This window comes from Trachurus japonicus, chromosome 5 (genome assembly GCF_045865225.1).
Source record: "Trachurus japonicus isolate A0001 chromosome 5, Traja_1.0".
NCBI lineage: Eukaryota > Metazoa > Chordata > Actinopteri > Carangiformes > Carangidae > Trachurus > Trachurus japonicus.
Window position 1 is genome coordinate 18373098 of NC_140911.1, and position 22991 is coordinate 18396088.

The window sequence follows — 22991 nt, forward strand, 5'->3', positions numbered from 1 at the left end:
TGAACTGAACTTTGAACTTGTGAACTTGCACCTCACTGACCGACGGCGTTGAGCCTTAATGAGCCTGGCTCAGTGAGTGACCTAACATTGATCTAACCTCCAGGAGGCAGCTGCCCTCTCTGCTGCACCTCTATCTATGCTGCCCCTCTCTGCTGCCCCTCTCTGCTGCACCTCTATCTCTGCTGCCCCTCTCTGCTGCCCCTCTCTGCCCCGCTCGCTGCCCCTCTATCTCTGCTGCACCTCTCTGCTGCCCCTCTCTGCTGCCCTCTCTGCTGCCCCTCTCTGCTGCACCTCTCTGCTGCCCCGCTCTGCTGCCCTCTCTGCTGCCCCGCTCTGCTGCCCCTCTCTGCTGCCCTCTCTGCTGCCCCTCTCTGCTGCCCCTCTCTGCTGCCCTCTCTGCTGCACCTCTCTGCTGCCCCTCTCTGCTGCCCTCTCTGCTGCCCCTCTCTGCTGCCCTCTCTGCTGCCCCTCTCTGCTGCCCCTCTCTGCTGCCCCGCTCTGCTGCCCCGCTCTGCTGCCCCGCTCTGCTGCTCCTCTCTGCTGCTCCTCTCTGCTGCACCTCTCTGCTGCCCCGCTCTGCTGCCCCTCTCTGCTGCTCCTCTCTGCTGCACCTCTCTGCTGCCCCTCTCTGCTGCCCTGCTCTGCTGCCCCTCTCTGCTGCACCTCTCTGCTGCCCTCTCTCCTGCACCTCTCTGCTGCACCTCTCTGCTGCCCCTCTCTGCTGCCCTCTCTCCTGCACCTCTCTGCTGCACCTCTCTGCTGCCCCTCTCTGCTGCCCTTCTCTGCTGCACCTCTCTGCTGCCCCTCTCTGCTGCCCTCTCTCCTGCCCCTCTCTGCTGCACCTCTCTGCTGCCCTCTCTGCTGCACCTCTCTGCTGCACCTCTCTGCTGCCCTCTCTCCTGCCCTTCTCTGCTGCCCCTCTCTGCTGCCCCTCTCTGCTCCCCCTCTCTGCTGCCCTCTCTGCTGCACCTCTCTGCTGTCCCTCTCTGCTGCACCTCTCTGCTGCACCTCTCTGCTGCCCCCTCTCTGCTGCACCTCTCTGCTGCCCCCCTCTCTGCTGCACCTCTCTGCTGCCCCTCTCTGCTGCTCCTCTCTGCTGCCCTCTCTGCTGCCCCTCTCTGCCCCGCTCTCTGCTGCCCTCTCTGCTGCCCCTCTCTGCTGCCCCTCTCTGCTGCCCCTCTCTGCTGCACCTCTATCTCTGCTGCACCTCTCTGCTGCACCTCTCTGCTGCCCCTCTCTGCTGCCCCTCTCTGCTGCACCTCTCTGCTGCACCTCTCTGCTGCCCTCTCTGCTGCACCTCTCTGCTGCACCTCTATCTCTGCTGCCCCTCTCTGCTGCCCCTCTCTGCTGCACCTCTCTGCTGCACCTCTATCTCTGCTGCACCTCTCTGCTGCACCTCTCTGCTGCCCTCTCTGCTGCCCCTCTCTGCTGCCCCTCTGTGCTGCCCCCTCTGCTGCCCCTCTCTGCTGCCCTCTCTGCTGCACCTCTCTGCCCCTCACGCTGCCGTATGTGGACCCCAGGCTAAATACTTTAATCATTAATCACTGTGATGATATGATCCCACTGAAATTACACAGACCTACAACTGTGACTGCATCATGATATCAATAAATGGTTAAACCATGTTGATGTGTTGATGTGGACTGGTAGATTTAAACATTGCCCCCATCTTTTCTTTTTTTCTTTTTTTTTTTCAAATTCTGTATTATACTGAAAAACCATTTCTAGTGTGGAACACATTTGGGCGGGTGCCAGCTCCCCGTTGGGTGGGTGTGGTTTCTGACTGAGAAGAGTGTGCCTGGAGGGATCACTAAATGGTCTCTTTGTATGTCATGAATTCATGATGTCATGACGAAGGTGAGAGGGGACGTCTTTAGTGTGATTGGCTGCCAGTGGGAGGTCTTCAATATTTCAGATGAAGAACTGAGGAAGAGGAGGAGGAGGAGGAGGAAGAGGAGGAGGGTGGGGGGTGTTCTTTGTTAAGGCAGGTAAAAATAAACCAAACAAGAAAACTGTCAGCACAGCAGCACACAGGTTTTGGTGATTTAGATGTTTTCTTTTTTCTCTACACTGCTTTTGATGTGTTAATAAAGAGGTGTGTGTGACATGAATACACAAACGACCCGTTCATCAGATATGGGCGGAAGTACAAAGATAGAGGAGGCTGAGCGGGGACGGACGGACGGACGGACGGTCACTGGGCTCAGATGAAGACATCACATGTGTGTCTGTCGCCGGCTGTCTTCTTATGAAAACACTGGTTTTGGTTTTTAATATATACAACACAGGACTGGTGAGAGACTTTGTGTTAGGTGGACAAACAATGTTACAACATCTGGCATCTTATAATCTCCCAGGTTGTCTTTTCTTTTCTTTTTCTTTCCTCATTGAAAATCTATTATTATCAACCTTTTAAAAGGATCCTAAAATTAGCTCTGGGGGAAAAAAAAAAAAGAAGATCTTTCATTTCATTTCTTCCTCTCCTCTCTGCCTCTCTCTGCTCCGCTCTTATCTCTCTGTCTTGATCTGTAGCTTTGCCTCCCCTCCCTCCCTCCCTCCCACTGGCCTCCCCCCTGTCTGTGTGGATGTGATGGGTAGAAACTGACGGGGGGTAACGAACTGATTGGGGTCCACCACCACCACCACCACCACCACCTCTGCCTCTTGTATTTCCTGTTCAGACTGTATGAACTCAGTGGTTCATAGTGGTGCAGGAGCATCAGAGGACTGGGATGGGATGGGATGGCTTGTTTTGATGTGTGGTTCTGCTGTCTGCTCTGCTTATTGTTGTGTACTGTACAGTGGACGCCCAGTTTCTATTATAGGAAATATTTAACCCTTTATGTGCTGGGTACTACTCGCCGTCTCTACCGATTATGATTATATTTTGAAAGTAAAGGTGGACAGTGGACACCACAAAAGAAGATGTGAGATTAGATCATTTTATTATGAAAAAATATAGAAAAAGAAGAGTTCCCGCACACATGGCCAACTTGCAGAATTTATTATGCAACGTTTCGGTACTAGACCTTTTTCAAGCAAATGTTTGCGCCACCACAGGAAGCCATCTTAAATAGGAGTGGCTGTGTGACACAAACCAATCACTTTCCCACACGTCTGGATGTGAGGAATTCAAATATTCAATATCAACATATAAACATATAAACAATAGAAACAGCATCAATGTAGTACAAAGGTAAAGAACAATGAATATACAATAAATATTAAGCTGCCGTGACTGGATACATTAGGTCCTAATGGAAGGTAATAGCTAATAATCACAGTCAGAAACAATAAATACGACAGATACAATAGAAAAGAATATAAAATGAATAAAAGCAGGGTAATTTAAGGCTCAAAGTGTGGCGGTAGTAGTGGCATCATCAGTAAACAGTTGGTAATAGGACGTTGGTAGCAGCAGGGCTCTAACCAGTGAATCAACAAAGAACATCATGTGTAGCTGCTTGAGTCGGTGAAACTGCACTAATGACACGTCATAACAGGTATCGCTGCAGGTGCACGTGTGTGTGTGTGTGTGTGCACGTGTGTTGTGTGTTGTGTGTGTTGTGTGTGTTTGTAGCTCTGTCGCTGCAGGTGGCAGTCATCATTTATTAAGAAGCCTCATAAAAGAGGTTGTGCGGACACAGGAAGTGTTTCAGCTCACATCAGTCCAGGAGCTCTGGGATTGATTTATCTCGAGTCGAGCTGCAGGGGCACTTCCCCTCAGGGCTGGAAACACACACACACACACACACACACACACACACACACACACACACACACACACACACACACACACACACTGCTAGATCTTTTTTCTTCTCTCTCTCGCTTGACCCTCAGGGACGTCTCTCTCTCTCTGTCTCTCTACCTGTTCATCCTTGTCTTCTTTTCCTGCTCTTTTCTTTTCTGTCTGTTATTCAGAAACCTGTGAACCTGCCTCATCTTCCCTCTTCATCCCTACTCTGTTTCCTCTCCTCTCCCACTCTCTCCTTTCCCTCTCTCTTTGGATTCAAAGTAGGTCATTCTGCAACATCGAGCCTCAGCTCCTGCCAAGCATGACATCCACATACACACTCGTATCGCCTGGCAACCATGCGTTCACCCTGCACCCTCTCTGTCCTCCATCCTTCTTCTCTCCATCTTCCACCTTCCCTGGAGGATGTGCTCGGTGCAGAGGACGGCCTTTGCAATCTGACACGGCTTTGTTTTTGTCCCTGCTTGTCCACCGTAGGGGGCCGGGGGTTAATTGAGCGGGGCTTTGTCGAGGATGGAGGGGTTAAATTCACACATGACGCTTGTACGTGTTCAGTGAACGAGCCCAGGAACAGGACTGTGATCTAAACTCTGCTGCTGCACACCACCTGTACTACAGGTTAGACTCTGACCTACAGTATATGATCCAGTTATGTAGTGATATTGCGACAAATTACGCTCACTTTTTTTTTTTTGCTAACATTATTATACCAAGAGATTCTAAAACAGGACAAAATAATTTAGTGTTGATCAGTTCTCATGGTGGAAAAGCTGAAATGAAAAAGAAAATCTATATGAAATGGAACAGAATAAAAAAGAAACTAAATGACAGAAATAAAAGGAAAGAAATGAAATAGACTAGACTAAACTGAGCAACTGACATATTTCTCTATGGCATCTTTCCTTATTGGGTCGTTGCTGCTTTGTATCACTGATCCCCAGCCAGCCATTATGATGTTGAGCTACAGTGACTGTTAGGGGACATGTTTACTAATTATGTATTTTAGTGTGTGTGATTGGATTTGCCCTCATTTGCGCTCTTGTCTCTGATTTCAGAGCCCCTCACCAGCACATAAACGCATCACGATACAAGTCAGAGTTCATGCCTCCAGCTGGGACACCACACAGAGATAATGTTGTTGTCATAGTCACTGTTATAAATTATCCAGCATGAGAGAGTTTGAATGTTTCTGCCTGGGTTGGGTTTTTTTTTTTAGAAATGACATGAAATGAATGGTTGTCAGTGAAGAGCTGATTTTTTTTATATTTATAAAAGAAAAAGTGGATAATAAAGAACAAAATGTGTTGTTTTTAGGGTTAAATCAAGTCATCAAAAACAATTAAACCATCTGGTACAAATAAAACAAATAAAAAACAGATTGTGTGCCGACTGCCGAGCACTCAAACTGGATTCACACAAACACGACTCATTATGTCGTTTCACACAAACATGAACCCCACACCTCCCACACTTCTCCCAATTATCCCATCAGCTCCTGAGAGTGTGGTTGTCACGGCAACCCCTTTAAAGACCATTTATACCGAGGAAATGATGTCACTGTCATGGAAAGACTTCACCGACACCCCCCCTCGCCCACACACACACACACACACACACACAACCTATTTAGCATGTGACCCGTGACCTTCTTGTGTGTGCATGAGCCTTTTATTGTGTGTGTGTGTGTGTGTGTGTGTGTGTGTGTGTGTGTGTGTGTGTAATGTAATGCACTGGGTTCAAAGGTCATAGCTGCAGGGTGAAAAGGAGGTTGAAGTTGTATAGGGATGGAAGTATAATATACACACTATACTGTAATACAGTCTTGTCTTCATCGTTTCAGAGGACGTCACTGACCTTTTCCTAACCTTACAACATGTGTTCATCTTAACATTTAATTATTTACTTTATAGGGACTTGATGTTGTCCCTACAACATGAGTTATAACTGGGCAACACACACACACACACACCTCAGGGATAGTCATTAGTGAATGGTTGAGTGCAGGATATGTTATAGATCAGCAGGGAATAGCAGGTGATAGACTGGACATCAAAGTGCCCACACCAACCAACCAACCAATACACACACACACACACACACTTTGTCACACACGCTCCTTCCAGCCCCACGAGGCTTTTGAAAGCAGGTCAGAGAGCTGCACTGGGAAATGTTTGATCAACATCAGTCATTTTTTATTCACTTTTATTCACTTCAGTTTATTATTTACAGCCTGTTTAGATGTTTTATTCAGATACAGCTTAACATCTTCTGTTGATTCATTTTAAATAACACTAGAGTCAGATGTGGGTGTGACTCTAGTGTGTGTGAGCTATACTTTTTTTTTTATTATAACTATCTAATAAAGGAAATATACAAACTAATAGACTTACAGTTACAAAAAGTCTAAAAAAAAATACGATAAAATGCAACTACAAGTGTCACATTAGCATTTGTTTTGAAAATGGCATCGCAATTAACACTTAAGAAGATCAGATTGTGGTAAAATGATCTCATCTTCAACAGGCTCATTTGAGAGAAATCTAATCTGCTGAGACCTGAGGATGATTTACAGAACATACTTAATGTGCTGTAAACGTATTAAGACCAAATGTTGTAGAGCACTTCCAGCCTTGGTTCACCACATTCACTGGGAGTCACTGTTTTACAGCCAAAGCTTTTCTTCACATAATTGAGTTCATCCTCGGCTGAGACTTCATTACTACATGTTAAAATGTTAAATGAATGATAATGCCACAACAAGTTGAAGTTGGTGAGTGTAGAGACTGCGAGAGGCCTGATGGAGGTGCTGGGCCTACAGGAGGTGTAGCTGGTCATCCATTAAAAGGCAACGAACAAAAACAATATAGAGAACATGATAGAAAATGTCAAGGGAATGTAATCGACTTCTAAAATGATAAAATGATGCTACAAAATGGAAAAAGTCAACCAGAACTCTTAGGAAAAGGCTGAATGCTTTACTCTGTCGTCTCTCTAACTAAACAGTGGCCTTGAACCAGTGAGACAAAACATCATTTTTAGATACAGTAGTTGTACACCACAGTACTGTATATGGCAGCATATTACAGCATCGTACATTACTTGTCACTATGAATTTGATCTGTTTGGGTTTGTAGACTGTGTTGTGAGGGTGACGCAGGGTCAGGTTCAGAGTTGAGACCGTGCTGCTGATAGAGATGTAAGCAGCAGAGTCTCTTACTCACACACACACACTCCCCTCAAGTAGGCCAAACTGCTACCATACCCGTTGGCAAAGCACTTAACCCAGTTAAACAGTTCTTCCCCCAGATGTTCAAGATGTACCGTACTGTACTCAGAGTGGGGCGTACTGTACAGCTGTAACACACACTGGGTGAACGAACGCTGCAGTCATCAGATGGAGAAGTAAAGTTCTGCAAATCAAACCTCCATCTGCTCCAACCTCCCTCGCGTCTACTGTATATTATACGTCTTGTGGTGTGTTCACTGTCACAGGTAATGGCTGGGAATCCACAGCTTTTTACCTGTGAGTCAGCAATAACTGGCATCCCTCTGATTGTCTATAATGGACACATTCGGAGAACATCTGTCTGCAGTGCACAGCTGTAAAAGGCCCTGACAGCACCTCTCCACATTCATTTTAGCTTCGGAGGATATTTTCAGTAAGAAGCTGTACACTGTAGCTTTATGATGTTACAGCTTTCATTGTAAGTGTTGTTCTTGATGCTGTGATGAGTGAATGTGGGTTTAAGGACTTTGAATGTTTAACTTCATACCTGAGTAAAGACCAAATCTCTTTAAGAACAGGCTTAACATGTAACCGACAGCTCCAGAAGTTCAGTATCACATCATTGCACCTGTGTGTGTTTGTAGTTTGCACTGTGATCGGTTTCATTGTACTGACTGAAGCTTTTTCTTTTTTTCCTCACTGTTGCACAAACTGTGTTGGTATTCGTGTGTTTTCTTTTTCCATAGAGGCTTTTCCACAGTCCTCAAGGCAGTCTGTGTGTTTGCGTGTGTTGTTCTGTTTGTCTGTGTGTGCGTGTGGGGGAGAGATTGTGTTCAGCGGCAGCAGCAGCAGCAGCAGCAGCAGCAGCACAGGCAAGAAGGACAAAAAGAAAGAGGGAAAGAGCATCCTGTGATCCTGAGGGCAGCGGCTGGCGCACAGACGAGCTCTTTGAAAGCACAAACACACGAGTGGAGAAATAACACTTATGCAGACAGTCCTGAGGCGTGTGTGTGTGTGTGTGTGTGTGTGTGTGTGTGTGTGCTGTTGTCGACCGTATCTTCTTCCTGTGCTCAGGCTAACAAAGACTAATGAGCAGTCAGCACATCTGACTAGAGTCTCCAGATGTCTTTCACCGCATTGTCTCTCTGAAGCCGTTCTTACCGTGTTCTGTCTCTGTGACCTACAACCTCTCACACACACACACATACATCTCACATACTGTACATTACTGTGTATAATAGCGGAGGGAGGCTGTGGTGTGAGGCTTTCTGCCTGAACTCAGTTGTACTGTACAGTATGTACCTGTATGTATCAGGGTTGTAATATTGATGATTTCCTCTGTTGGTGTCTCACCAGGTCTGCTCAGTGGTCAGGACAGAGTGGGTGGACAGACAGAAGACAAGTGTCCACATCAGCAAAGTAAGTCGGCCTAATGTACATAATATACATCAATGCTCCAACGCAACTACTGCCAAGTCATGAACGGTGACAATGACGTTATTGAAATGTGTCTGAGCCTAAAAAAAATCAGTTTGGAACATCTGATCTTTTCTTTTCTTCCATAAATATGCACCACCTTTTTTTTTTTTTTTTTTTTTTGGTGGATGCATACAGTTGCTGCAGTATTTATGTGTGTGTGCAGCGCTCGCGACGGCAGTGCCATTTCTGAGGTGGAGCGCTGAGGGTAATTGCGTGTGATGGGTGGAAGGCTATTTTTGGGAGGATTGGTGATGCTGCATTTGGGGTATATGTGTGGAGGTCAGATGGGTCGTGTGGGGGGGGGTCGGGGCAGTTTAAGTGTTGGTGCCTCCAGCTCTGCCACTGACTCATCAGAGAGATAATAAAAAAGTCCAGCGTTTATTTTTAGGATTTGCCCTGTTGCCCTCCTAGATGTATTTTGTAATGAAATTGCTCAGATAGTAGTTAGTAGTTACTAATAAACAGTAAATAAATAATAAAATGCTCTATTATACATCATTTATAAGAGGCGTCATGTTAAGAAGTGTAAAACCAAGTAAGAAAAAAAACAGATACACGGTTGATTATGATTGTACGATTGGAGTGGAGAAATGCCATGTTTCTTTTAAACTTTTAAGAAAACGACTGTTACTGTAGCTAAACCAAACTCATACAATTATGTGGATTCTTACAGCAAAGAGAGAAAGGAGCCTTCATTATATATATATGAAAAATGAAAATATTCACAGCAAAAACCCACATTTGTGTTGCTAAAGTTACAAATAAGAATTTATAATTGACTCGTTCTCTTCTTACTTTGAGAGGTTCAGTACTTTTGTGATACACACAAAGGGACAAACTTGTTGTGTTAACAGGCGTGGACATTTATGGGGCGTGTTTTCACACACACACACACACACACACACACACACAATAAAACACAGAGTGAAAATGTACAGTACATGTAAGCCAACATGACTTCACCTCCTCATCACTGTATCCTCTGTGTTTTGTCCCTGACGTGCAGCAGCACTCAGCAACATCCAGAGAGACTCTAATGGAATCTCCCTGTGCTGGGAACAATGAAACACTCGCAGCTGGTACTAATGCTGCGTGAGTGTGTGTGAGTGTGTGTGTGTGTGTGTGTGTGAGCAGTGAGCACACATTCAGACACACTCACACACATGTGGGGATGGGCATAACTGAATATGAATGCTCTTTCTGGAGGGACAAAGAGGAAGCACAACAATGAACTTCATGTAATTGCAGAAGGTTAAAGAAAAAAGGCGAAAGGCGTAATAGTAAATAAAAGACACATCCATGCTGTTGTTCACACAGGAACTCCACATTTCCAGTGCGTCTTGTGTCTGCAGTAAAAGTGGTTCTACAGTCAAAGAGCAGATCCTTTTATTTTTCTAATGAAACTGGAGATCCAGTTATTGTTCGTGGTTTGTTCCTTTCAAGCCTTTGAATCGATGAAATAATCCGAAATGAAAACCCTCGGCAGCTGATTGGTCGAGTCGAGTTTGCAGCTGTAATAATCGAGCTTCAATCACACTAATCGTGGCTTTTTCTTCACTGCTCACAGAGGAGGAGGAATTTTAAGTGGCCTCTCCTCAGAAATATGAAACCTGTCAGGGCTGAGATAAGAAACAGGGTTTAAAGATTAATTGATTTATTCTGCAGTCGGCCAGACAAGACCAAAAAATGTAATTTACCCCAACAGACTTTAAAATGTCTGTAGTCTTGTTAATGCCATTAATGTTAGTTCCTCTTATTGAAATAACTCATCTACAGTGAAGAAAAAATAGTTTAATTTAGCAAATATATGTAAATTCCCTGCAGTTTCTACAAGTAGGTTAACATTTGTATCTTTCTATAAGTGTGTGATGCTAATACGAGCCTGAGGTTGTGAACCTTAGCTAACTCTAACCTAGGTCACCTTGTGTCCCAACATGAGCATCAAAACAAAGTCAGGGCAACTAAAAAATGTGAAACAACCCCGCAGCTGACTAACACAGGGTTAGAGGACAACTGACACGACCAGCAGTCCTCGTTCTGTCCTGTGCACAGCAGAGGACGACTGACTCAGAGTTCGTCACTTCTCACCTAGTTTGACATCATTTATTTATGCTCTGGTGCTGTCGGCGAGGTGGTCGCCGGTCGCTGCCTAAACAACGAATGAGTTAAAGCAGAAGTAAGCGATCCGGTCGTTTTGGCTAATGCTGTGTTCCAGGCAGGCTTTTGAAACCGTAAGTTACAGCTTCAAGTCACAACTACGACTTGGTAGCGTTCCAGGTAACCCGTAGCTCGTGTTTTTACCGTCCTGTTGTCTGTGAAAGTTCCCTATAACGGCCACTCGTAACTTCTGACCCGTGAACTCGTACCAGATCGAACTGGTACGACTTCACAGGTCGGAAAAACACGAGTTACGGGCTGCCTTGAACGCACCATAACGTCTTGTCAGCCGATGGAGTTAGCAGCCCCCGCCCTCGTCATGGATCTATTGGTCCTCGTCCCTACGTCACCACATTCAGGTGCATCCCTTGGCTGCACACACAGCCCTTCATGCCGTTCTCTCTCCTCATTGGATAAAACTTGTAGGATACGAGAAAACTTTTCTCCTGGGCTCAGAGCAGAGCAGAGGGACTGAGAGACCCGTGTTTCGGTCCAAACACTCTATGTAAGTGATTGCTGTCGGAAGATAGAACTATTTAAGACTTATATTAACACAAAAATATCGCTTACTTCTGCTTTAAATAAGAAAGAAGCGAGGCTGGCCTGTATGTAACCCACCTGGAGCAGGAATGGACCTCAGAGCTTCTATCATAATCAATAAATCTACAGACCTTGACCCCATTTCACAACATGTCTCTCTCCTCGGTGTTCACATAACTCCCACAATTCCTTCAAATCTCCGGCAGTGCTGCCTGAAATCAGCTTCACTGAGCCGCTGTAGCTGTGAATCCTTCCCCTAAACCGAGCCGAGTCCACAGTATTCACAGTCTGAGCCCTGGTTTAGCTTTATCTATAATACTGTATAATAAACAGTGTCTCGGTGCCTCACTAAGAGCTCTCGTACTGCAGGGTGTCGAGGCCTCCACATGTGGAGAGAAGCTGTTGACCTATTTCAGAGCTTTCACTGCTCATCTCTCTCTCTCTTTCTTTCTATGTTTTTTTTCTGCGGGGTGTACTGTAGATCTGCAATTTAAATCAGGTTTCTCTCTAAAGGCTTACATCGGACTGATTGGTGTGCTCCTCTTCTTATTTTTTTTCAACTGTTCCTCTTGAGTGGCTCTGGTGTGTGTGTGTGTGTGTGTGTGTGTGTGTGTCAGTAATTAACAGCGATAGGGTGATACCGGTCAGGTTTCGCAACAGCTGGGATGCAGAGAAATGTGTGTGTGAGTGAGATGAGGGTGTGTCGGGGTGTGTCTTCATCCATGTGTAACTATGTACTGTACCTCCCTCTTGATCTGCATCCATTCATGTTGTGTGTGTGTGTGTGTGTGTGATTGGCTCCTCATCCCGGCCCATGCGGGGGCCGCGGCTCCCCAGGGGCAGATTAGCTGTTTAGTTGAATACAGTGGGATCGACGTGCCACCAGATGGTTTGTGCATAATGTGTGTGTGTGGTAGGTGTTTGCAGGTTTTTGGGTGATGACAACTGCCCTCGGGCCAAAAAGCTGTTGTGTCCCCGCTGTTGTGTTGTTGCACCGCTTTAGTTAAAGAGACAACATCAAACTAAACTGCGTTTATGACCCATTCCTGTTGTGTTTCAGTATGAGAGAAACATTTTGTGTCGTTATCACACAGTCACAGTCATTACACAGCAGAGCATCTGGTGATAATGATCAGAAAAAGGTTCATTGTTTATTGATTATATGTTTTAAAAGGCGTGTTGAGTTTGGTTTATTTGTTGTTTATTGTTTTTTCATGATGACGGTCAGAAAATAGAAGAATCGGTAAATAAAAATGAGCAGTAGGTTAAAGACAGATTATTCTATTTATGGCAGGATGTTTAAAAGACAACTCAGCAACACCTTAGAGAGTGCAAATGATACAAGTGCTCAAATCACAGTGTGACAGAAGAAAAAAAATGTAGAGGATTAACAGTGGGCAGGTGGTGCTGGTGTGGTTGCTGTCATGTGGAGAAGGTGGGGGGTAAATTAGAAAACTCTTGGCTTGTAGCTCAAGCATTTACACGCTCTCTCTCAAGAGAGAGTCGACCGACTGAACGTACTGTCGCCTTCATTTTTGCTGCCAAACAATTCAGATGTGATCAAAGATCGGTCATGTGCAGGAACGGAGCTTTTACTCAGGTGGTTGGTTGTGTAGTTTTAACCACCCTGGATGTGAATGCAGGGGAATGAACGAAAAACCTCAGAGCAGTGACCTGGGATCAGTTCTTCATTTTCTCAATAACAGAAAACATTTAGCTCTGAAATGACATGGTAACTGTGTCACAGGTGTGACCTACCAAAACACAGCTGAGATGTAAAATATCATAATGTTAATGGGAATAACAACAAATCATATATCAGATAGTGTTTTTTTTCTGTTTGTTGGATCAAACAAAAAATTTTGAAAACAGTTCCTTTCATTATGACCTCAGCATTAGAAAGTCCATCAGTGGATTCATCAGGTGGGACAGTGCAGAGACAGATCAAGTCTTGAGATTTGAAAAGTTTCACAGTGTTAAAAACGTGTACACATCGGTCGATGTGCTTAGTGTTTGTATTTTATTCTACTTTATTGTATATTTTTGTCCAGTGTTACAGCTCTTTAAATCTTATTGCCTCAGCTTTTCTAAAAAACTAACAGTCAGCAGAGCAGCCGGGACGACGGTCGGTCGCTGCTCAGCTGAATCAGAGGAGCTGATTCCTGTTGAAAGGGGGAAAAGAGAGAGAGGGGAGAGAAACAGGACCATCATTTCTGTTAAAAGATATTTCCAGTTATTTAATCTACACAAAGATAACACCTGTGAGCCAGGGGGTCTTTTAGATTTTGCCATGAAGCAAAGGCACAGGAGGGATTACTGACTGATGAACTGGAAATTCTCCATCCCAGTTTGTGCTCCACATTTTTGACGGTCTGTGTTTTCCTGTGACTGGAGCGTGATCCACTTTAAGAATCAGAGCTTCTCTGGCTTTGTTTCCAGGCTGCTCTCTCTGGGGAGCCACGGGGACTCAGCTGTGAATGTAGGCCATAGTCAACACACTCTCTCCTGCCAGAACACTTATACACAGCTACACACTCAACACGCACACAGACGCTTTCTACTGTACACGTTGTAGGCTATACTGTATGGTGCGCTGTGCTGCGTGTCCATCCTAACCATCTGTCTCCGCTTCTGCGCTCACAGGTCGTCGGCGCAGCTGTCAGGAGAACCGTCTAGCCAATCAGGAGAGGCGAGGGGAGAGGCGAGCCAATCGAAGGGGGAGAGATGTTGGGGCAGGGCGGGCATGCGGCCCTGACTCTCGTGTCATTACTGCTGCTGCTGCTGTGGCACAAAGCGACACCCATCGAAGTCCCACAAGACGGTGAGTCAGCTGTCAGTCAACCCACACAAACTAACTCGGTATGTTACCGCACATGCAGGAGGCTAATTATTAGATTTCCATGTCACCGTCCATGGGCAGCATCCTTCAGATCTATGACGGTGTGGTCTGTTAGCCACAGCAGGGCTCCAGAATAACTTTTTCTTTTACAAGGAGCACCTAACTTAAAAATTAAGGGGCACAAGCAGAAAATTTAGGGGCACACACCGTAAAATCAACTTGCAAACTAAATATTCACATTTCCTTTTCATTCATGATCCTCACACACATTGCCCCGCCACTTGTAATGACAGATTGCAGATTCTCTGAGTCGTCCCTTCCAAAAGTGTTACAAAACAAAACAAAACAAAACAAAAACTACAATGTACTGGTTGCCCCCATTTAGGGGCCGTCTGGAGCCCTGCACAGAGAAAGCAGAGCTGAAATAAAGGCTGCACACGGTGTCCTATGAGAGAGCCTTCAAAATGCATCAGGCAGTCACACTGCTGCTGCGACACACTCGGTCTCAGAAGGATGAAGCGTCTGAATTTGAGCTCAGCCTGTATCCGTGATTTAGCTCACATTCGCACAAACTCATTCAACTGTCTGCCGCCGACACAGAGGCTGCTCCAGTCTGCCTCATCAAGTTAAAAGCTGATGCTTCTTGCCTTTCAGCAAAAGGCCAGACAATTGTAGAATTTATGACAAGTGAAACGTGCTTTTAAAGTCCATTAGATTGTTTCTGTGAGGTACAGACAGGAAACATAGTGGAGACAGAAGCCTCTGACGGATAACAAAGGCCTTGACTGTAAAACCATCAGCATGTAGCTACACTGCTGTATGTTACATAATCATCTCTGTACATGTTTTCCAACATTGGTCCTGACCTTTATTTTGACAAGACCACATGGTGAAAGAAGTCTTATTCTTTAAATCTTTAAAAAAAAAACCTCAAACCACAGCCCGGTCACAATCATATCATTTAATCTGCACATGACTGAAGTTTGGTTATTGTGCAGATTGTTTTTATTTTAGCACATTTCACACACACAACAACCATTTACTACAGCTGTTCTGTTAAATGGAGGGCAACATGGTGGAGGAGGTGGAGGCTGGATGAAGTATTTGAACTTGTTGGCGGTCATTTTATGCATCACCATCATCACTGGAAAAGTCCACATTTGAGATCTGTTAAATTTCGATGTACAAACTTTTAACCTTTTAACTTTTAACTCCTTTAAACTTAGAATCATGATCAAGCTCTGCAATATTGCTGCTGTTGCTTCAAGACCTAGTTACTGATTTCAGGAAACAAAAATAATTAAATCCTAACTCAGCCTTAAGCTAGTTTTAAACTTGTTATCACACAGTTAAAAGATGATGCAGGTTTCAGAGCAGTTGAAGCTTTAATGAGTTTTGGAGCTGAGACCATGAGTGTGCAGCTGGAGCTGATCACATTAGTCACATTTACCCATCAGAACAGACTGGTCCATATCTCTGGGCAGCAGATATAAACACACACGCACACACACACACACGGCAAAGATGAATGTTTCTCCATTGTAAAAAAAAAGAAAAAAGAATTGAGACAGAGAGAGCAAGGACACCTGGCTCTCACACACAAACGCGAGCACACACACTTGCAGCTGCTCTGTCCTCTGTCTCTCTGCCTCATTTTTATAAGCTCGGCCTTTCACCCCTGCACTTCTGATACTCTATTGATCTGAAACACACACACACACACACACACACACACACACACACACACACACACACACACACACACACACACACACACACACACACACACACACACACACGCACACACACACACTTTTCCTAACAGACCTTTTGTGTTATACCCTTATAACCCAGTGACCTCTTCCTGATGGGGTCTCTCTCCACACCCACCATGATCATCTGATTGGATTTTATTTATTCCTGAGAAAGTTTCATGAAAATCAATCGGTCACCTCTTGAAAGCTCAGCTCATAGTTCAAGAGGACACACACACACAGGACACGAGGACTCACATTTCAGATCAGTTCTCTCCTCTTTGGCTCGGTCTCTAAAAGAAGCTTCAAAATCAGCTGATTAATCAATACACCAGTCAATAATTACCAACTATAACAGTGTGTGTGTGTGTGTGTATGGCTCTCCTGCCTTAGCTTTCTGATCATATTGTATCTTGTATATATCATATACATATATTGATTTAAAAAATCTTATGGTTGACTTTAAGACTCCACTCCACCCAGACCTCTCGTACATCAATAGTTTACTGACACTGTAGGAGGAGGGGACCTTGGATCAGCTGATAGTGTCCTGCTGGTTGTTCACAGAACCTGAATAGGTGCTTTTTTTTGTTTATTTAATACTTTAGTGAGGCACTTTGTATTGTTGTTACTGTGTTATATTTTTAGTATCATTATTATCAATGATTATATTTTGTTAGCCACCTTCATAGTGTCACAGTCTGCAGGATACAGTCAATACTGTACATTTTACGGGGGTGTACTAGGTGTAGTTGAAAAAAAATGAGGACAGAGTTTACAGATGAGTAGTGAGTTCTCATATAATATTGAATGATACTGTAGTAATATCATAGTAATACTTAAGAAATACTGTAGTTATTTTGTAGTAACCTTTTTGTGATACCCTTAACCATGAAGCATTTGTAGATTAATGCACACAAGAAGTGAGGAAAAACATAAAAAAGCTACATATTTGTATATAGTATAGTAATATTAAAGCCAATACGTGGAAATCCCTGCCCCCATCCCTGACCCTAACCCTCTGGAATAACATACTTCAGTCTAAACGTCATTGCGGAGATGGATTTTTCTTTTCTGGTCAACAAGCTTTAAAATTGCAATCACAACCAGACAGAATATGTTTGTGCATCAGAGATGTTTAATTCATTTCCAGCAGTTCTCAGTTCAAAGAACCATTTTAATGAAGGATTTTTAATTGGACAATTGGGTATGAAGTGAACATCGCACAGCCAACAATGACCCATTCTTCACACGATCACATGATTTTTGTATCACAGCTTTATGCTATATGACACATTAGCCCAACCCCCCCCTCGTGAAGTCCCGTGTCAGAGCTGAGAACGGCTCCACATGCTCCGAAGCTGATGGTTGGTTCAGGAGGAGAAAACCCATCCCCCTCTTTTCTTTATGTCTAATCTGCTTCACAGCAAACTGCTCTCCTGACCCTTATTGATGAGAGCTATCCACACATCCACACATCCCCACAGAACACGCACACACACTCATTCACACACCTCACCTCTACATTATAATGTCTGCAGGGCATATGATAAATGATATTTAAATTCAGTGAATAGGTCTTGTAGCTGACTTGGATGTCGGTGTGTGTGTGTACACATCTTACATCAAGGCTAATCTGTAACTGCTACACAGACAAACACAAGGTCAAGCTTTATGAATGTTAAGGCTGAGCAATACACAATAAAAATCATACCGTGATTATCTTTGACGGATTTGGATGTGTGTGACTTAAAGGGATAGTAGCATTTTTTTTAAAGTGGGGTTGTATGATCTACAAATAGCCCCTCAGTACTTTAATTGCAGTAGAAGACTCTCTGCACTCCTCCTGTTAGCAACGCCAGCCCATAATAGCCCTGCCCAGAGATTTACAACATACAGTGTTGTGAACAGACCCAAAGAAACGGCCTATTTTCGCGGCCTAAAAGAGGTTTTACGTGAAAAAAATTACACAGTTCCATTGTTCGCTATAATATAATTTTTTCCAGCCCTTCAAAGTGCAGGAAAAACGCAGTTTTTATTTGGAGCTAACCAACTCACGTATCCCTCCGCCCGCCGATCAGCAGTTGGTTAGGTCCAAATAAAAACTGCGTTTTTCCTGCACTTTGAAGGGCTGGAAAAAATTATATTATAGCAAACAATGGAACTGTGCAATTTTTTTTCAGGTAAAACCTCTTTTAGGCCACGAAAATAGGCCGTTTCTTTGGGTCCATTCACAACACTGTATGTTGTAAATCTCTGGGCAGGGCTATTATGGGCTGGCGTTGCTAACGGGAGGAGTGCAGAGAGTCTTCTACTGCAATTAAAGTACTTAGGGGCTATTTGTAGATCATACAACCACACTTTAAAAAAAATGCTACTATCCCTTTAAGTTAATGGTAATTTTTAATGTCTTCTTGTTTTAGTGCATAAAAATATAAACACGATGATTATTATGATGAAGATGATGATGATGAGATGGTCTGTATCAATCATGTTCCCATATATATAGAACATGAGGCTGCGGTGTCGCAGTGCCTAATTTATACTGGCGGTGACACACTTTACATTCACATACATGTGTTACGTATTCAGGATACAGGACAGCACACACAAAGAACACGCTAACACTTTACATGTATGTGCTGTAGATGTGTCATCTCACATACGTACGTCCTTGCCAGATCTCTTTTTGTCCACACTGACACAACCAAACAGAAGCCTGATGTCTAATTAATCATACTGAAGATGCATTAAAGAGGGATTGGACACTGGCACCATGATGACAACAAGCTACACCACAGTTACTACACTGCACTGTCACATAAACACATGAATCATGCACAGAAGAAACATTTTACACAAATAAAAACTAACCTGTGTGTTGTCTTTCTCTCCCTTGCTGATGATGAACTCCTTACAGGTGAGTTGTTGCTTCGTTCTGTAGATCAAAGTTCACTCTTTCACTTAAAACAACTAATACAGACATAAACAGTGGTTCTCAGCTGGTCCGGCATCTGACTCCAGATCAGACAAACATTAACATTACAAATCAAGTCAAATCTACTAAACTTTAGACCATCAATTCTGACTGTCACTATAAGGAGACAATCTTGACCTCCGTGTTGACCCCATCCCAACATGGGACAACTGAAACAACCTCAATACAACTGGGGCTTAAATCTCTATGAAACACAATGTGATCAAAACTCAAAAGCAGCATTTTTACAGTAGTTACTGTTGCTGCTTCATAGTAAGACAAAAACACACTTTAACAGGAGGATGGAAGAGTAGCTCTGCTCTAGACATGAGCTACATCTGTTAGCAACCCTCTGAAAAAATGGACCCCACCAGTTGGGAACCACTTTAGCTAAAACATGAAAACTTTATATGACTTATAAATGTTTTTTTATGTTTTTAATATGATTAACAATCACATCATCATTTGTCCATGTGTCTCTTTGTCTCTCTTTGGCTTTACGTTGGATTAACAGCAAAGATCCTGGCAGACCGTAAGTGTTTCTGTTCAACATGTCACTCCTGATGTTTCTGTCTCATTTTTTTTACAGCTCTTAGATTTTGATGCTGCAGTGACACAACATTAATGGTTCTTCTCCGTCGACTCACCTGCTCTTCACGTTCTTAGTCAACGCAATGTGCTGTAGCTGTCACTGATAAACACACAAATGTAACATCAAATGTGTGACATGTAGAGGTTCTGGGTCAAACTGGACCTGGACCTGTTATCAGCTCGTACTGTAGGTTTCTTCTCTCAGTAAACCAGACCAGTGCCGGCTCCGCAGTAGGGATGTCACAATTACTTGTTTTCACAATTAATCGTGGTATTAAACGCCACAATTAATTGATCGTAAAGATTCCTAAATACTGTTACTTTCACAAAAATTTGATGTTGGAACCTTATTTGCAGATGTGCGCAAAAATAAAGGTAAATGCTCAGATACAGGTCCATTTAACTAACGTAACATCGAATTGGTAGGAATTTAAATGTAAGCGTGTCATTTTTTATTTAAAAAAAAGCAAAACAAAACAAAAAACGATTAAAATAAACGTAAACTTTTGGTATAGATAAGAATTTATGACCTGAATATTCATATATTAGTCTTATATTAATAGATACTTGAAATATTTTATGTAAACAATGAGTAATGTAATTACATTTTGACTATATTTGATTTTACACATTCATAGTGTTGTGAAATTAATTAGTGGATAATAATCGTGATAATCGTAACACCGCGATTATTTATCTGACAATAATCGTACCAAGAAAATGTATAATCGTGACATCCCTACTCCGCAGTCAACCAGTATAAAAATATAGAGAAATAATCATAATAATGATAATAATAAAGAAAATAGAGGTTTCCTTCTGTTTCATTTATTTAAACCTTGTTCATGCAGCTCACTCTGCTGGACACATGTCACCCCACCAGTTTGCTGTAGTAGGGATCACACATTTTGTAATCTGGGTAATTTTGAAATATACACTTCCACGAAATGTAATGTTAAGTCTAAAGGATGTAAGCCCTGGTGAGGACGTGCAATCAAAAGATGATTCTCCATACGACAGCTCTTGTGGCAAAGCTTTTATCACAAACATAAGCATGCTATAAAAACACTCTTATGGTTGCCATAGCAACATAAGGGATATGTACAGTACTGTATAATGCAGTGCTATTTTCAGTGGTGGATAAGATTAGCTGGAAGAGCATCAGTAGTGGCAGAAGGAAACTGTTCTTTCATCTCTGTCCTCTGAGCTGAGCCGGAGAAGCTCCCTCTCACAGTCCAGAGTTCCTGCTTTAATGTGTCGGGCGGCCGATCCTGTGAAGCACCCGTTATCTTGCGTTGTGTGCGTGTGTGTGCGTGTGTGTCTGTGCTCAATGGGGTAGAAAAGGGCAGGGGGGATGGAGTGAACAGTCAGGATGCTGCGATGCAATTGTTTCTTTCATCTGGATCCAGAGCAGGTTCATATGAGGTTAATTTGTTACGCTGAAAATATTTTATTAAGATGTATTATATTCTAAAATCAATAATCAAAATATCAGTATCACAGCCTGATGCCTCTAAGCCTCAGAGATCCACTGTTTCCAAAATAACACATCAGAGAGACACACACATGTTCCTTCATCACACACACACACACACTGTTGACGCATTCCCACACACACACACACACATGCTGCTGAGCCAAATACACAAAACAGTACCAGATATGGATACATCAAAAATAGTCCCCAACAGATGCACTAATTCCTCCTTTTTCAAAACATACTTGACTTGAATGAGAGAGAGAGAGATGGATAGACTACTGTAGCTGATTTGAGAATAAGGTTGAATACCATATGTACTGTAAATACAGAATAACAGCAGCTTCAGCTTTCCATCCTGACACAAAGGAAATTCAGAGGAAATTCCAGGATATGAAGCAAATATGGCTGAAAATTACATTTTTTAAAATAATTTCTAGCAGCTGGTTCTGGTCTAAATGCACATGTGTGGGGACGTTTTGTGTTTCTCTTTTGTATATACTATGTGTGTATTTTCAATCTGCCCAAGAACTGTAGAGAGGAATTAGCTGTTAGCACAAAACATTGATTTATTTTCTTTGTCATGGTCCTTTTGATCTAATTGTGACCGTGTTGAATACTTTCCTGAGCCAGTTGTGAATGTTTGTGTGTGAGGTGAGGTCGTTTGTCTCTGCGTATATATGTCAGCCGCCCTGTGACACACCAAAGACCTGCCCAGGGTGTTAGCCCACCTTCCCCCTGTGTCAGCAGGGATTGTCTCCAATGTCCCTGTACTGTACAACACCACCTGCACGTGTAAGCAGTGAAGTTAAGAGAATGTGTCGACCAAATGATATTTAGCAAGAGTTTGATAACCAGTTAAGCACTCAGCATGATGACTCCTCTTTCTGCCTTTCCTCTGGTGTATCTTCTTCACTTTTATCAGTTTATGATCTTTAATCTCTACACTGAGCTACTGAAAGTAGAGCATGGAAACGGCACTGTGTGTGTGTGTCTATGTGTGTGTGTGTATCTGTGTGTGTGTGTGTGTGTGTGTTCATTATCTGTACATAACCTCATCTCTGTAACCCCCACAGTGAAGCAGCCCCCCACCATCGTCAAGCAGTCAGTGAAGGACTACATTGTCGACCCCAGAGATAACATCATCATCGAGTGTGAGGCCAAGGGCAACCCACAGCCTACGTAAGCAGTACACACACACACACACACACACATGCACAATTGCACACATTCCCTCACAATGCACATATCTGTCGCCTGTTCATTATTTGAGTTTTAAGGAAAAAGATAATAGATACCATCATGGGTAGCTAAGAAAAAGATGATGTTATGTATAATATACGTATAATGTGCATAAACGAGTTACCTTCAATGTCCCTAAATGTCTGAACTGATGCTGAAACAGTTTTAAACCTTTGATCAAATGCTGGATCATACATTTTCTGTAATGCAGCTGCCGAGAGATTGTTAACTGTTAACTGTGTACACAGGGCCGGCCCTAGGATTTTGGTGGCCCCCTAAACAAGGTTTTTGTTTGTGGCCCTGCACTCTAAGCGCAAACACCAAATCACTGGTTAAAACTGAATACAGACGTGTTTATGCCCTCTGAGGTTTGAGGCCATTTTCTCGACTTTTACATATTTTCTTAAATTTATCTTTTTAAGATACTTGCAGATGTAACAATACTCAAGTGTTTTATGTCTAAATATTAGAACCTCCGCTGTAAGCACACTGAGGCCAGTTTGTCCTAGAACACTGTAGAAAGAAATAATTTAGGCCAAATGCTGGAAATTTGAGGTCTGCTTTTTGAAAAATGTCAAATCCCTTGTGAAAACACTCCTTCAGTCACGAGAATGAACTGTTTTGGTGCTTGAAATAGGATATGAATACAGTAATAGATAAGTGTAGAAAACAAGTCTAAAATGAAATTTTGTAAGATTGCTTTTTGAGCACAAATGTTGTCATTCTGCCGTTCTATTTTCACCAAATGTCTCAAATGTGAGATAAAAGAAGCTGAATATTGACTTCAAATTACATATAAAGCTCATAGCGTGCACGTGCAGACCTCAGGATGTTTAAATTAATGAATGAACCCCGGTACCTTTCTGATCATGTGGCCCCCCACCTAACGGCTGTGGCCCTAAACAACCACATAGAGTGTTTATGCCAGGGGCCGACCCTGTGTGTACATGAG

The 22991-nt window shown here is 43.2% G+C and overlaps 1 protein-coding gene across 12 annotated transcripts in view; it reads left to right on the forward strand.

Annotated features, from left to right (window-relative positions):
- Positions 1-22991, forward strand: part of nfasca (neurofascin homolog (chicken) a) — an 88473-nt gene that overhangs the window by 13714 nt on the left and 51768 nt on the right. For 11 of the 12 annotated variants that reach the window (XR_015035845.1, XR_015035844.1, XR_015035846.1 and 8 more), the window contains exons 2-4: positions 8340-8402; positions 13803-13980; positions 21874-21979. Coding sequence is in view for 9 of the 12 variants with exons in the window: in XM_085776603.1 (XP_085632729.1) it covers positions 13884-13980; positions 21874-21979 (203 nt within the window). In the remaining 3 variants the exon portion in view is untranslated. Of the gene's footprint in view, positions 1-8339; positions 8403-13802; positions 13981-19243; positions 19262-21873; positions 21980-22991 lie in introns of all 12 variants that reach the window. The other variant, XM_085776601.1, reaches the window with a different exon arrangement.